A 15848-nucleotide genomic window follows, 5' to 3' on the forward strand; every position below is an offset into this window, starting at 1 on the left:
ACTTATAACTACAATATCTGAACCCTGGAAACTTAATGAGTCACCAGATACCCTATCCCATGGGACCTGTACCAGCGCACATATCGACTGGCGACAAACCTTTCATAATGATCTCTGCTATCCTGGAGTTAACAGGTTTTTACGGCAACCTGCCGTACTCCATTGACGAGATTAGATCCACGTCAAAGAACTGCCAGGTCTGTGTTGAGTGCAAGCTGCACTTCTACAGGCCAGATAGGACACAGTTAATAAAAGCCACCCGCCCCTTTGAGCGCCTAAGTTAACCTCTGCCCTCCATTGGCCTCCATTGACCACAACGTGTATTTCCTCAATATCATTGAAGAATACTCCATTTGCCATTCCCTACTTAGACATGGCAGTTGCCACAGTCATAAGGCCCTGTGCAGTCTCTTTATTCTATTCAGCTTCCCCAGTTATATCCACAATGACTAGGGGTCCTCCTTTATTAGTGATGAGCTGCACCAGTACTCATTGGTCAGGGACATTGCCATGAAAAGGATCACAAGCTACAACCCTCGGGGGAATGGACAAGTGGAAAGGGAGAATGCCACAGTTTGGAAGGCCTCCTCCTGGCTCTGCGGTCGAAGGGTTTCCCAGTCTCCCTCTCACAAGAGTTCCTCCTGGAGCCACTCTGTTCTATCAAGTCCCTGCTATGCACTGCCACAAATGCCACACTGCATGAACGTATGTATTCCTTTCCCAGGAAATATGCAACAGGGACCACATTGCTGGTGTGGCTGACATTTTCAGGGACAGTCTTACTCTAGAAGCATGTGAGGAGCCATGTCCAAAACCACCCCCCCCCCCCCCCGATCGATAGGGTCCACCTCCTCCATGCCAATCCCCAATATGCCTATGTGGCACAGCCTGACAGACACGAAGACACTGTTTCTGTTAGTGACCTGGTTTCCCCCAGGGGCCCTGAAGACCTCTGTGGATCACCCCACACACCCTTCACCATTGAACACACGTCATGCACCTGACCCCTGGTACCCTGCCCTGCTTACACTGATGAATACGTACAGGTGTCTGAGACCGTTCAGGACCCTGTCACTGCACTTCAGCCACAACTGGTACTATGACGGTCTTAACGAATGACCAGACTGCCTGAGACTTAATTTGTGATTGCAGCCCGCCGGGCTCTTTTTAAAAAGGGGTGAATGTGCTAAACCACTGTTTGCGTATAATTGGCCGACTGTACCTGTGGCCCCTCCCACAGGCTCCTGTATAAAGGTAACTGTTCCACACCCCTCTCCTCAGTGCAGGTCAGTTGAACAGTATGGATGTGCCTTTGTTCTTCAGTGAATAAAAGCCTATTGGTTTCTCAACAGTAGTTGTTTGAGGTTGGACAAACTTGATTTGTTTTATCTATTGAATAGATCACCTGATAGAAGTTTTAAACACCATGAGATACAGTGGTCCCCCCCTTATCCACGGTTTCACTTTCCAGGGTTTCAGTTACCTATAGTCAACCGTGGTCCAAAAAAATTAAATGGAAAATTCCAGAAATAAACAATTCATAAGTTTTAAATTGTGTGCTATTATGTGCAGGATGATGAAATCTCACGCCGTCCTGCCCAAGACTTGAATCATCCCTTTGTCCAGCATATCCACGCTGAATATGCTACTTGCCCATTAATCACTTAGTAGCTGTCTTCATTATTAGATTGACTACTGTATCGCAATTGCTTGTGTTCAAGTAACCCACTTTTTAAAAATATTGTTATAATTGTTCTATTTTATTAGTTATTGTTGTTATCTCTTATTGTGTCTAATTTATAAATTAAACTTTATCTTAGGTATGTATGTGTAGGAAAAAGCTTAATGTGTTCGGTACTATCTGCGGTTTCATGCATCTGCTGGGGGGGTCTTGGAACATATCTCCAAAAGATAAGGGGGTCTACTGTAATTAGTCTTTTGTCTGGGTGGAAATATCAAATACGGTGGCATAGAATTAAAGTGGAAAGGGACCAGTTTAAATGAGATTTACAAGGCAAGTGTACTTTTACACTGAGCATGGTTGGTGCCTGGATAGTGTTGCTCAGGAAATGATGGAAGCAAATATGACAGCCATGTTTGATAAGCACTTGGTCAAATGAACAGGCAAGGGATGGAGGAATTATAGACCTTGTGCAGGCAGATGAGATAGATTGAGATTGACATCATGAAGAGTAGTACTATTCTGTGTTCTGTAGACATGAGGACTCCAAAAAACCAAGCCACCTCAACAATTGTTGGCTGGTCAATTTGGAAAGCTCTTTGAAATCAAACTCCTTCAAAGGGAATGATAACATTTTCAATCTCTAATATTCATCAGCAAGACTAATATTTCATCATTCTAAAATATTAAGATGGTTGATTTGACTGTGTGTAGTATGCCTGCTAACATTGTCTATTTAGGTACATTTAGAGGTTGACTACACTATTAAGGTAACAATTTAGGGTGTTTAGGTCAGTGAGGACTGTAATATGCTCCATTTAATTTCACCTCATTATGCTGTCTTTCTTTGGCTTGGCTTCGCGGACGAAGATTTATGGAGGGGGTAAAAAGTCCACGTCAGCTGCAGACTCGTTTGTGGCTGACAAGTCCGATGCGGGACAGGCAGACACGATTGCAGCGGTTGCAGGGGAAAATTGGTTGGTTGGGGATGGGTGTTGGGTTTTTCCTCCTTTGCCTTTTGTCAGTGAGGTAGGCTCTGCGGTCTTCTTCAAAGGAGGTTGCTGCCCGCCAAACTGTGAGGCGCCAAGATGCACGGTGCATCATTGTGCATCTTATGCTGTACAATATAGTAATAAATACCCAAATGCAACTGGACCAAGGAGAACAAAAGCAATAGTAATTATTTCTAGAAAAAGAGCTAGAAGACAAGGGAAACTCTCTTGCCAGTTCCCACACCAACCTCAGCCTCTGTAAGATTGACACCTTGGATTCCTCTGCTACTGGATACTACAGACTCATCCCCAACCTGACCACCATACTTTACCCTTCCCTATTCCCCACACCTCTCCCTACTCCTACTTTTAACTCTTCTTTTCTTCCTAACCTTTTACCTCATACCTTCTTATCTCAACTCTGCTCTGATCCCTACCTTCTCCACCCCTTCTGACTTCTCCAACCCTCCACTTTGCTCCTGATTCCCCCACCTTCCTCTCCCTAGCACACTCCACTCCACTTACCCCCACTCTGAACCTGCCTGGTCTTTACTATCCCTTCCAGATTTCTCCTCTCAGAGGCAGAATTCCCTGATATCACACAGAGGCCTCACATTCATCTAGGGTGGCCATTTACAAATTTCCAAAAAGGAGGACATGCAGGGTCGGCGTCAGAGCAAGTTTAATTGGGGGCATAGGGGCAACCGTGCGGGGGCACAAACTAACGTTCAAAAGCTCTCTCGGGGATGGGTGGGGCATGTTTACATCGCGTGCTGACTCTTGTGACGTTAGTGCTGCAGGTGGGGGGAAGCACAATAACTTATTTGCGGGGGGCAATGCCCGTAAATGACCCCCCTTGGTGCCGGCCCTGAAGACATGATCATTGGTTATCATATATTACAAAAAAAATTATTTCTTTATATAAAATTTAAACCGTATTGCAAAAACAAATGCAAACAGATGATCACCTTAGTTATTTTATTAAATAAAAATTCTAACATGAAACTTTTTTTTGCCTATATAAATTCAGCAAAAACCTAGCTATTTCAACATAAATCTTATTCAATGATTTATCATTCTGCATATTACATACATTACATGCATTCATACAGTATAAATAAAGAACTGAAAGAAATGAATGTAGACCCTCGCTCCTTCCAAGCCTGTCACGACTCCACTTGCAGTTGAAGCACTGCCGATCACACCAGAATCACACATTCCCCTGTTTACAGGCCCACCGCACATACGCCAACTGGCTCCAGTAAACTAACCCACTGTGCATGCACCAGGCGGCCCCAGCACTCCAATCCAATCCATCGTGTATTCACGCATGTGCACAAGAAGAAAAATGGCCGTGCATGCCCTACGGACCATGGGACACCACATTTAACAGGTAAGTGCTTCTTCCCTCGCCCTTTTTTGGCCTCTTAATTTTTCCTACATTTGGAGGTGTAGAGCCTACAACCCCAAATGCAGGTCAAATTAACATATGGCTCGACCTCAAAAGCCGGACTAAACAGCCTAAAATGATGTCTGGCCACCCTAGCCTTATCCTCCTTTGCCACACATCAACGAGTTCTGTGCACTCATGATGCTGAACTCTTCCACTGTCTCCATGCTAACTTCTTCTACCATGATTTTCCATCTCCCCCTGAAGACCTCTTTTCCAATGAGAATATTGAATGACCAAAGGAACTGCTAATATTAACCATTTGAGACTATCATGCACACAAAACAGTTTTCATTTATTTATTTGTATGTGTGTAATGTCTGGTTGCGTGTCTGCGTGTATTGCACTGAGGACCAGAGAACACTGTTTCATCGGGTTGTACTTGTGTAATTAGTTGACAATAAACTTGACTTGATGATTAAAGCCTTCTTCCTCCTCTTGGACACCTCCTCCTGGCCATCTGCCTGCTCTGGATCTTTATATTTCCAAATGGCACCAAGACATTAACTATCTCAATTTCAACACTCACTAATTCACCATTCTAATCTCACTCCCTTGGAATCCTCTGTTCTCCACTCAGCTCACAAATCCCAACCTATCAAACCCATAGACAAGGGTGGTGCTGTTGTGGCCTAGTGGACTAACCTTAGCCTTGCTGATGCCAGATGACAGCTCTCGAACACCTGTTCTTACTCTCTTTCTTAAACAAAACTCTGCCAAAGAACATTAAACTACTGTCCCACATACCATCTATAACCTCATCACATTCGGTCATCTCCCTCCCATGGCCTCCAACCTCATTATTTCCCAACACTGCACTATCTGGTTCTATATCCAAAAACCCAATTGTCAAAGTAGACCCATTGTTTCTGCATCCTCCTGACCCACCGAACTGGCATCATCTTACCTTAACTCCATCCTCCCCCCACCCCCCCAATCAAGTGCATCTCTACCTACATCCGCGATACCTCATCTGCCCTCCATCACTTCAATAACTTACAATTCCTTGAACTCAGTTGCTTCATTTTCACTGTGGATGTCCAATTTCTATACACATCCATTCCCAAAAGGCTTTCTTTCTCAACAACAGACCCAACCAGCCCCCCTCCACTATCACCTTCCTCACCTTGTTGTCATCCTGAATAACTCCTCCCTTAACTCAACTCACTTTGTCTAAGTCAAACAGGTACCAATGACCTCCTCGTACCCTGTCCCCTGTAAGGATTCTATTCCTTTCTCTCAATTCCTCTGTGCCCATTACATCTGCTTCCATGATGAGTTCTTCCATTCCAGGTCATCCAAGAATTTTCCTTCTTCAAAAAAAATGACGTCCCTTCTCAGGCCTCAGGCCCAAAACATTGATTATGTACCTTTATCGTTACTGCATAAAGAACACTGCGTAATTTGCTGAGTTTCTCCGGCAATTTAGAGTAAACCACAATCACAGCATCTGCAGACTTGCTTGTTTAACTTGACAAAGGAGAAAGATCAGCACAGAGTGTCCATAAACAAGTTTCTAGTAACCTTATTCCCTTGTCTTTTGTTGCCCTCTTCAATATTCCTTTAAAGCAGCGATGAAGAATTTGTGGAATTAAAATGAACCCTGGGCAATTATACAGATTATTGCATACCATCAGCTCTTGTGCTGTGTGGCTCAACCATCATACTGAATAAGATCTTACAGTTTTTTATCTGAATACTCATGAGGCTCTTTGGGCAGCTGGCAACTGAATTACAGTCAGCAAATCTTCTTGTCAACATCCTGGAGTAAGGGCCAGTTGTCAGTGACCAGTAACAACTGGATCAGCTCTGTGATCATTGTGTCTACAAGAGATCAGAGGTTGTGTAACCTGTAGCCATGTGAAGGAATACACTCAACTTTTTTTTCAAAGGCAGTGCTAACAACACATTGGCAATTGCCTGTCATTCAGTTCCTCCAAATTCCATGACCTCTACCTTCCAGACAGACAAGAACAGGTATGTGGAAACCACAAACTACATGCTTCCCTCCATCCTGCAAATAAATGTGAAATGCAGAATGATGAATCTCCATTTAGAATTACTTCCTTTCACTGGTGGGATAAAGAATTTCCTTTCTTACCCTCATCTCTTCCAACAAGACTTTCAAAATGATGCTTCAGAAAATCTAAAGACCTTTTTCCCTATTACTTTTCTATATTTTGCAGTATGTAAAAGCACCAATGACAGTAAACTGAATAAAATCTGTCCAAGAAGGTGCATTTGCATTTGAAACAGATGTCCAAAAGATGATGGAAATTATGTCCAGAAAAGCAAATTTCAAATCTAAACATCACACAGAAATTAAAATATCTGGGCCTAATATCCAGGTCACTGAGTGGATTTTGCATTTATAAAACTCAACAAAGTTGAAGTTTAACTATCTTAATGTCAGATGTCCACAGAAAAACATTTTGGCAAAAAATATTTATTTTTTGCCAGAAACTCAAGGCCAAAATACAGTGACATGTGCAATTCATGTTGATAAATTGGTTAATAATGAGGCTCCAGGTGAGAAGAACCCAGCTATGTAAACCATACTCATCTGGTTATCAGACAAGTGATTCAATTAAATATCGACTGGAATTTTTGAAATTATTCCGAGAAATCTTCATGTGCTATTCTCCTGAACAAAACATTAGAGAATATTAAAATATTGAACGAAACCTATCATGTTTCCTTGGTGCCTCCTTTTAATCATAAAATGATTTTGGCCACTACCCTATTATCCTGTTGTCCAAAGAATTTCAGTACCGAAGGTTGAACAAAATTTAAAAAGGATTGCTACCTAATTTCAGATCAGTTATTCACATGGCCAGGCTCCTTCAAATCCTATGATTCGGGACAACATGCATTTCTTAAATTATCTAAAAGACATGGCACAAACAACAAAAGCAGAAATTAAGGTGGTAATGCCATGCCACAAAATCACAGTAGTTCTAGCTATTTTTATTTCAAAATTATTCATCAATTGTATTTTTCACTGAATTTCAAATCAGACAATGAAATTTAAATTCCTGTTAGATCTGTTGTTTCTGTCTGTTCACTAACGTTACTAACTCATATCTGTCTCCCTTTCTTGAGTTCCTTTCCATCTACATCCTGGACACCTCACATAATTTCCACAATTTTGGCAATTTGCAATTTCCCACTACCTCAACTTTACTTTATGTTGCATCAGAAAGATCTTTAAACTTTCTGCCCTTTTCTGCAACAAAGATCCAACCATTTTCCCACCACTAACACTCTCATCTGCCTGGCAGAACTTATTCTCACCCTGAATAATTTCTCTTTTGATTTCTGTCACTTCCTACAAATCAAAGGTGTAGCTATGGGCACCCATAAGGTTTCCAGCCATACATGTCTTTTTGTTGGCTACCATTGAATAGTCCTTGATCAAGTTTGTTTATTGTCAAAATATACCTGGTACAGTGAGAAGGATTTGTTCCATAAGCAGTCCAGCAATCAACTCCAACAGGCACACAGCAGTAGAAAGTAGAACACCAAGAGCACATTACAGTGTGTAGTGCTACAATGAAGAGATCAATTAGTATGTGGCAAGGCAGCATTGAAACACACTGTTGTGAGGTTTATTCAGGAGCATGATGGCTGCAGAAGAGAAACAGTCTTTGCACCTGTTGGTGAGCAATTTCACATTCTTGAAACTTCTCGACAGGAGGAGGGAGAACAGAGTGTAGATGGAGTTGGGTGTTTTCAATATGTTGGCTACATTTCTAAGGCAGCAGGAGATGCAGATGAAGTTGATGGAGAGGAGGGAGGTATGTGTAATATTTTGTAGCTTCATCTAAGTTTAAGCAGAGCACCTCCTCTACTATATTTTAACGCATCCATCTAGGATGCTTTCGATGGTGCACATGTGGAGGTCATTTAGGAACATGGATAACATGCTCAACTTCCTTAGCCTTCTAAAGAAGTAGAGGCATTGGTGTGCTTTTTTGTCTGCAGTGTCAGTTCGGTTAGTCCAGGTCAAATCACTTTCAATGCTCACTCTCACAACCATGAAGCTATTTACTGTCTTCACTTTGATGTTATTCATGTGAACAGAGGAGGAGTCTCCTCCCATACCCCTCCTGACCAGCTCCTTTGTCTTATTGACATTCAGAGGTGATTGTTATCTAGGTACCACAAAACTCTCAATCTTCTTCCTGAATTACATTTCATTTTTTATTGCCAGCCAAAAATGTGGTGTTATCAGCAAAATTGAAGATGGAGTTAAGGCTGATCAACAGGAAATCATGAATTCTGTGGCAGAGACCAAGGACCTGAATTTTAAACATGAGGTTACTGGGGATGATGGTATTGAAGGCGGAGTTGTAGTCAATGTGCTGTATTCGGCCATTGGTCCAGGTGTTTAAGGACCAAATGGTGGGATAGGGATATGGCATCTGCCATGGACCTGTTATGTTTGGGGGTGTTGAAGTGGTTAAGGCTGGCTGGGAAGCTATAGTTGTTGTGTGCCATGGCCGGCCTCTCAAACATGATGGTGAATTTTGGAGCCACTGGTCAGTAGTTATTTAAATCTGTGTTATTCAGCTTTTCTATGATACTTAGTATGATGGTGACCTTCTTGAAGTTGTGGGAACTATGGCCTATTCTGGGGAAAGATTAAAGTTATAGGTGCACACACCTGCCAGATGATTTATGCAGCCTTTTGGACATGTCCAGTGACTCTATCCGGGGCAAGTAATTTTCTGCAGGTTCACTCTCAGGAAGGCCACTCAGGCGTCAGCAGCAGTGATCAGGGGCGTAAAGAATGCAGGAAATAGTTGAGCCTCACTGACCCCTATTCTACAGGAATGTAGAATGCATTCAGCTCGTTGGCATGTTGCTCTATTGCAGGCTGTGCAAACCTTTGCTGATACGACTCCTCAATTCTTTGTCCATTAGATCAATAACTGCCTTGGATGCTTCCCGCAGTCATGTGAAATCATCAATTTTATCACCTTTGCTACTGATTTTCACTCTGCTCTCAAGTTCATTTGGACCACTTCTGACACTCCCTTTTCTGAATCTCTCTCTCTCCATCTCATGGAACAAACTATCCACTGATATTTACTATAAACCCACTGACTCTCACAGCTACCTGAACTATACCTCTTTGCACCCTTTCTCCCAGTTTTAATTTTCTGCTGCATCTGCCTTCAAGATGAGACTTTCAATTCCAGGACATCCACCTTTTCAGTAAACATGGCTACCCTTCCACTGTGATTGATGAAGCCCTCTCTTGAATTTTCTGGATTTCTGCTCTCACCTCCCCCTCAAAGGGAAAAGATAAGAGTTCTTCAGTTCTCACCTTTCATCCTACCAGCTTCCACATCCAACACATCATCCTTTATTATTTCCATCAGCTGCAACAAATCTGTAGAGAGATTGATATATGATGCTAGTGGCACAGTTGGCATAGCAGTTAGCATCCCATGCTGTCTGTAAGGAGTTTGTATGTTCTCCCTGTGTCTGCTTGGATTTTCCCCAGGGATTCTGGTTTCCTCTCACCTTTCAAAACATACTGATAGGTTAATTGGGTGTAAATTGGGCAGCACGGACTTATGGGCCGAAATGACCTGTAACTGTGCAGTATGTATATATTTTTTTAAAATCTCAGTATTTCTGTATGTAATGCAAGGTAAAAACATTTAATATGGCTATTCTCTTGATTGCCATTGACTGACCATGTCTACTTAAAAATGTGGTTGGAGGTTGGAAAGCATTCATCATGAATATAACAAGGGCCTTTTTGCAGTGAGCTGACATGAAATCTCTCCAAACCACAGGCTGATTTGGCACAAGTGCAGTTCTGTCATAACTTGGCAGCATTTTCACACTTGAAATTTGCAACCTGAATGGTCCAAGGTCATTATGTTGGCCTCATCTAGATATATACAGTTTATGGTAATTTGAGGTAGGGGACAGTGCATAGTTCTGCAATAACATAGCAATCCCTCCAATGATCTCTTGCCCATATATTTTTATAACATGTCTGTGTCTTAAATTATACCTATGAAGATTTCAGATCTGTACAGGCATATGTAAAATGAAGCCAGCACAACATGCAGTACCCACCTGTCCAAAACTTCAAAAGACATCTATGGGTTTTAGGCAATGTTTACTGTCTCCATCTGTTTCCTGAACCCCTGGACTTGAATATATCACAGTAAATAAGTTGCTTTGGTCTGCATTGTTACCAACTTTATGGCACTCCAGACAATTACTCAACGCATAAATGTATTCTGCCAGACTACCTTCAAATCTCAGAAGAGATAACTTCCAGTCATGGAGTACATCATTCAAGGCTCTTGCTCCTGAATATGTTAAGGCTTTGTACTGAGTTGTCTAAACCAAAAAGTCTTGAGGCTAGTTGTCCTCCATTTGAATCGGAGGTTTCACTTTGGTTGAGCAAAAGGCAACCATGGAATTTCAGCCTTGAAAGGTTGTTTATGGAAGCTTGGAGACACAAAAGACTGAAGATGTTGGAATCTGGAGCAAAAAATGAGCAGCTGGAAGGAACTCAGCAGGTCCAGTAGCATATGTGGAAGCGAAGGGATGGCTTTGACCCAAAATGTCAATCATCTATTTGCCTCCATAGATGTTGCCTGATCCATTGAGCCCCTCCATTTTTGGTTTAATTTTGCCTTGCTTGTATATAATCTAATGAATAGAAGTTAGAAACAACTTGCTTCATATCCTCCAGCAAGCAGTTCTAACACTTGCTACTGAAAATAGAGAAAAGCTAAGTATTATAGCACAGAGTTAATTAATAAACAAAGGGGAGAAAGAGACAGAAACTTCTATTTAAAAATTAAACAGAATGGATGGATTAAAAATTCATACCTTCCTTAGAAGTGCTGCACCAGTTCCAGACTGAATTGCTTTCAATAATGCAGTTCGTGCCTCTTGATTAACGAGAGGTTTGGTTGAAAACTTTTCAGTTTTTGGTGGTGGGCAACAAGGAGGTGCTTGTTCTGGTTGTTTAGTTTGAAAGTATTCTCTTGTTGAAGCAGATGCTACATTTTTTGGATCTTGTATTTCTTTAGAAGCTAGGGAAGTTGTCTGTGAAAATAGCACAAAGTTTTATCAAAAATATCAATTCTTAAAAACTTCAATAATTTATTGAACATAATTCAAGTAAAATGAGTGCACTTCTTTGTAATAACATACTAACCTAAACTTAAAAAGGATGCACCCAACAACTTGGTGTCTACAACAGCTTGAGGCAACAGATTCCACAGATTTACCACCCTCTTGCTGAAGAAATTCCACTGCATTTCTCCTCTTAAGCAGACATACTTCAATCTTGAAATTGTACCCTTTTGTTCTAAACTCTAGCATCATGGAAAACAATCTTCTAATATTCTGTCCATTCCTTTCAACATTCAAAATGTTTCCATAAGATCCCCCCCCCACACACACACACATTTTCCCAAATGCCCATTTATTTTGTACAAAAGTGCATGAATGTACACTTTATGACTATTTCATTTGCCAATTTTATGCCATCTCCTAATCTGTCAAAATTCTTCTGCAGCCTTCCTGTTTGCTCAATACTACCTGCTCCTCCACTTACCTTCATACCATTTACAAACTGGGCCACAAAATCATTCATTCTATAATCTTCTTTCTTTCTTTGGCTTGGTTTCGCGGACGAAGATTTATGGAGGGGTAAATGTCCATGTCAGCTGCAGGCTCGTTTGTGACTGACAAGTCCAATGCGGGACAGGCAGACACAGTTGCAGCAGTTGCAGGGGAAAATTGGTTGGTTGGGGTTGGGTGTTGGGTTTTTCCTCCTTTGTCTTTTGTCAGTGAGGTGGGCTCTGCGGTCTTCTTCAAAGGAGGTTGCTGCTCACCGAACTGTGAGGCGCCAAGATGCACGGTTTGAGGCGATATCAGCCCACTGGCGGTGGTCAATGTGGCAGGCACCAAGAGATTTCTTTAGGCAGTCCTTGTACCTCTTCTTTGGTGCACCTCTGTCACGGTGGCCAGTGGAGAGCTCGCCATATAACACGATCTTGGGAAGGCGATGGTCCTCCATTCTGGAGACGTGACCTACCCAGCGCAGTTGGATCTTCAGCAGCGTGGATTCGATGCTGTCGGCCTCTGCCATCTCGAGTACTTCGATGTTAGGGATGAAGTCGCTCCAATGAATGTTGAGGATGGAGCGGAGACAACACTGGTGGAAGCGTTCTAGGAGCCGTAGGTGATACCGGTAGAGGACCCATGATTCGGAGCCGAACAGGAGTGTGGGTATGACAACGGCTTTGTATACGCTTATCTTTGTGAGGTTTTTCAGCTGGTTGTTTTTCCAGACTCTTTTGTGTAGTCTTACTGACCCCTGTGGAACACTACGAGCAACTGGAATCCAACCAAAATATGATCCCTGTATTACAAATATCTGCTTCCTGCCAATCAGCTAATTCTCTACCCATGCTAGTATGTTTCCTGCAATATCACGGGCTCTTATCTTTTTAAGTAGCCTCATGTGAGGCAGCTTGCCAAAGGCCTTCTGAAAATCCAAATACCCAACATCCACTGCATCTCCTTTATTTTGTCAATCCTTCAAAGAACTTCAATAGGTTTGTCAAGCAAGATTTTTCCTTAAGGAAACCACACTAAATTTGACCTATCTTGTTATGGGCTTCCAAATACTCAGTAACTTCATCCTTGACAATTGACTCTAAGATCTTTCCAACCACTGACGTCAGTCTAACTGGTCTATCATTTCCTTTCTGCTGTCTCCCTTCCTTCTTGAATAGCATGGTAACATTTGTGATTATCCAGTCCTCCATGACCATACCAGAATCTGTTGATACCTGAAAGATCATTACCAATGCCTCCACAATCTCTACCACTACTTCTTTCAGAACCCGAGTGTGCAATCTATTTGATCTGGGAAACTTATACTCCTTTAGACCATTCAGCTTTCTGAGTACCCTTTCCCTTAAAATAGTAAGTGCACTCACTTCCCTTCCCTGATACCCTATGGCATAAATACTCATTTAGTTCCTCTGCCATCTTCTTGTCTCACATTTTTATTTCTCCGGCATTATTTTCTAGAGGTCCTATATCTGCTCTCACTTTTCTTTTACTCTTTATATCTTGAAGAAGCTATTTGTATCCTCTTTGATATTATTTGTTAGCCTACTTTTCCCTCATTCTGCATTTTTTACTTATATTCTGCAAGTTTTGAAAAACTTCCTAATTCCCTATATTCCCACTAATTTTTCCTTCCTTGTATGCCCTTTCTTTTGCTTTTATGTTGACTTTTATTTCCCCTTGTCAGCCACAGTTGTGATATTTTTCCATTTGAAAATTTCCTTTTTTTTTGGGTATGCATTTATCCTGCACCTTCCTCATTTCTTGCAGAAATTCAAGCACTTCTATATGGCCATCTTCCCGACAAGTGCCCCCTTCCAGTCTACCTTGGCCAGTTCCTCTCTCATGCCACTATAATTCACTTTACTCCACTGAAATACCAGCTCTTCTGACTTTAGTTTATTCTTGTTAAATTTTAAATTGAACTCAATCATATTGTGATCATTTCCCCCTGATGGTTCCTTTACTCTAAGCTCTCTAATCACGTTTCACAACATGCAATCCAGTACACAGATCCCCTCGTTGGCTCATCAAAACCTGCTCGAAAAAGACATTTCGTAGGCATTCTACAAATTAACTCTATGCCTTTTTAAACACATTTTCTGAAGCCTGTTTTGTATCCATGCTCTCCCATTTAGTTCAACCTTATTTCCATTTCTGAGAGAAATAGTACATTGAATTTCTATCTTAAATAGCACGGTCAGAATTTTTAATAAAAATTGTAAGGTAAAGGTTCCATTATTCTTGAGTAATATGTTATTTAGAATGTCACATACATGAAATTTTTTAACTTTGTGTACCACTTTGACCAGCGCTCCTCAGAAATGAGGCACCAGTGAGGAGTGAACTTGTGACCTCTGTTGTGACCAGTGATTGGTGCCCTGGTCTGGTTTACAATGAGCTATCATAAAAGGCCATAAAGACAACCAGAGAGTATTTTGTTTGATGAATCTTGCTGAGTGTAAAAGTCATGCAAGAATGGCACAAAGCAAGAATGAGTGGCAGGTTGGACTGATTACAAACCAGCCTAATTATGTCATATCATGGATCATCATCCAGCCCAATAAAACATTCATCTGTCATAACAGACTGCAATCAGTGGAGATGGGCAACAACATCTTTCTCAAAATCACTTTCCACACTGGAGCTCTTCAGTCTTCTAATATGCTCCCGCTACATCCTCTACTGTACAACTATATACCATCCCACATTAATGTTCAATTTCACTAATGACACTACATTTGTAGGATGCGTATCAAATAATTATGAGACAGTATATGGAAAGGAGATTGAAAGTTTACAGGCATGGTGCAACAAGACAAAGTGTATGATAATACACTTCAGGAGAACGGATGGAGACTTCACCCCTGTCCACAGTAATGCTGGTAAAATGAAGAGAGTAGACAGCTTCAAGTTCTTTGGAGTAAACATTTCAAAGGACCTGACCTGGACCAATTATGTTGATGAGACAGTCAAGAAAACATAGCAATGCCTCTTTCTTTGAGGACCAAGGAAATTTAGCATGTCCTCACATCCCTCAACAACTTCTACATGTATACCATCAAAACCATACTCGCTTGGTGCATCACAGTGTGTTATGGGAGCTACTCTGCCCAAGATCAGAAGCAGCAGCAGAAGATAATGAATGCAGTTCACTATCAATACAACATGATTTGCGTAGCGGTTAGTGCCATGCTGTTACAGAACCAGCAATCGGGACCATGGTTCAAATCCCATGCTGACTGTAAAGAGTTTGTACATTCTCCTCATGTCTACGTAGGTTTTTCCCAGTTTCCTCCCACCATTCAAAAAACGTACTAGGGTTGTAGGTTAATTGGGTATAATTCTGTGATTTCATATTTTAAGTCTACTAGTATATTGCCCACAAAGCAAGTTGTTTTGCTTAGTGCAAGCATGCCTGGGTATGCACTCAGTGCAGGTGCTATGCAAATGTTGTCTTAGGCCTGGGCATGCTTAGTCAGGATAGATGCAGACAGGCTATAAAAGTAGCTCACATATAGAGATGCTGTGGTATAGATTGAATGCATGCTGATGCATATCTTCAGGCAATAACATGGTGAGTGTACTTAACAATAGCATTTATTGCCTTCAGGAAGTTTCAATGCAGCAGAAAGGTCTCGTCAGTGGCACAACATATATTCTGTTACATTTATGGCAAGTATACATTTAATGCTCAAATATGCAGCATGACAGCACATCAATGTTGGATGACTATTGTTGGACACTGACACGAGAGACATCAGATGCTGAGTGCAAATGAAAGTCACCGGCAAAACATTTTTAGATCAAATGAAGTAATGCAATGTGTCAGCATCATTATGCGATTAAACATGCTAAATTCAATAAAAGTTAAATTAATATTTCTCCAACTTCCTACATGATACAGCAAATTTGAAATTATATTTGTGTTCATCTTGAAGTCATAATTCCCAATTTTTTTTCAGGAAACCAACCTTTTTGAAAAAAAAAAATTGTAGTCCAGTGTAATTAGAGCTGTTATATCAGTGTGCTAGCAAAGGGGTCACTGCCAGAGGCCCTGCCTTTCAAGTGTGGGGTATGTCAACTGAATAATATTAAT

The 15848-nt window shown here is 41.4% G+C and overlaps 1 protein-coding gene and 1 long non-coding RNA gene across 3 annotated transcripts in view; one reads left to right on the forward strand and one right to left on the reverse strand.

Moving 5' to 3' along the window:
• The window catches only part of LOC138750138 (uncharacterized), a 63461-nt gene that overhangs the window by 36001 nt on the left and 11612 nt on the right, over positions 1-15848 (forward strand). The window lies entirely within an intron of this gene.
• Positions 1-15848, reverse strand: part of cobl (cordon-bleu WH2 repeat protein) — a 389570-nt gene that overhangs the window by 5962 nt on the left and 367760 nt on the right. For both annotated transcript variants that reach the window (XM_069912158.1, XM_069912164.1), the window contains one exon: positions 10991-11209. In XM_069912158.1, the coding sequence (XP_069768259.1) occupies positions 10991-11209 (219 nt within the window). The remainder of the gene's footprint in view (positions 1-10990; positions 11210-15848) is intronic.

Source organism: Narcine bancroftii, chromosome 1 (assembly GCF_036971445.1).
Source record: "Narcine bancroftii isolate sNarBan1 chromosome 1, sNarBan1.hap1, whole genome shotgun sequence".
NCBI classification, from domain to species: domain Eukaryota; kingdom Metazoa; phylum Chordata; class Chondrichthyes; order Torpediniformes; family Narcinidae; genus Narcine; species Narcine bancroftii.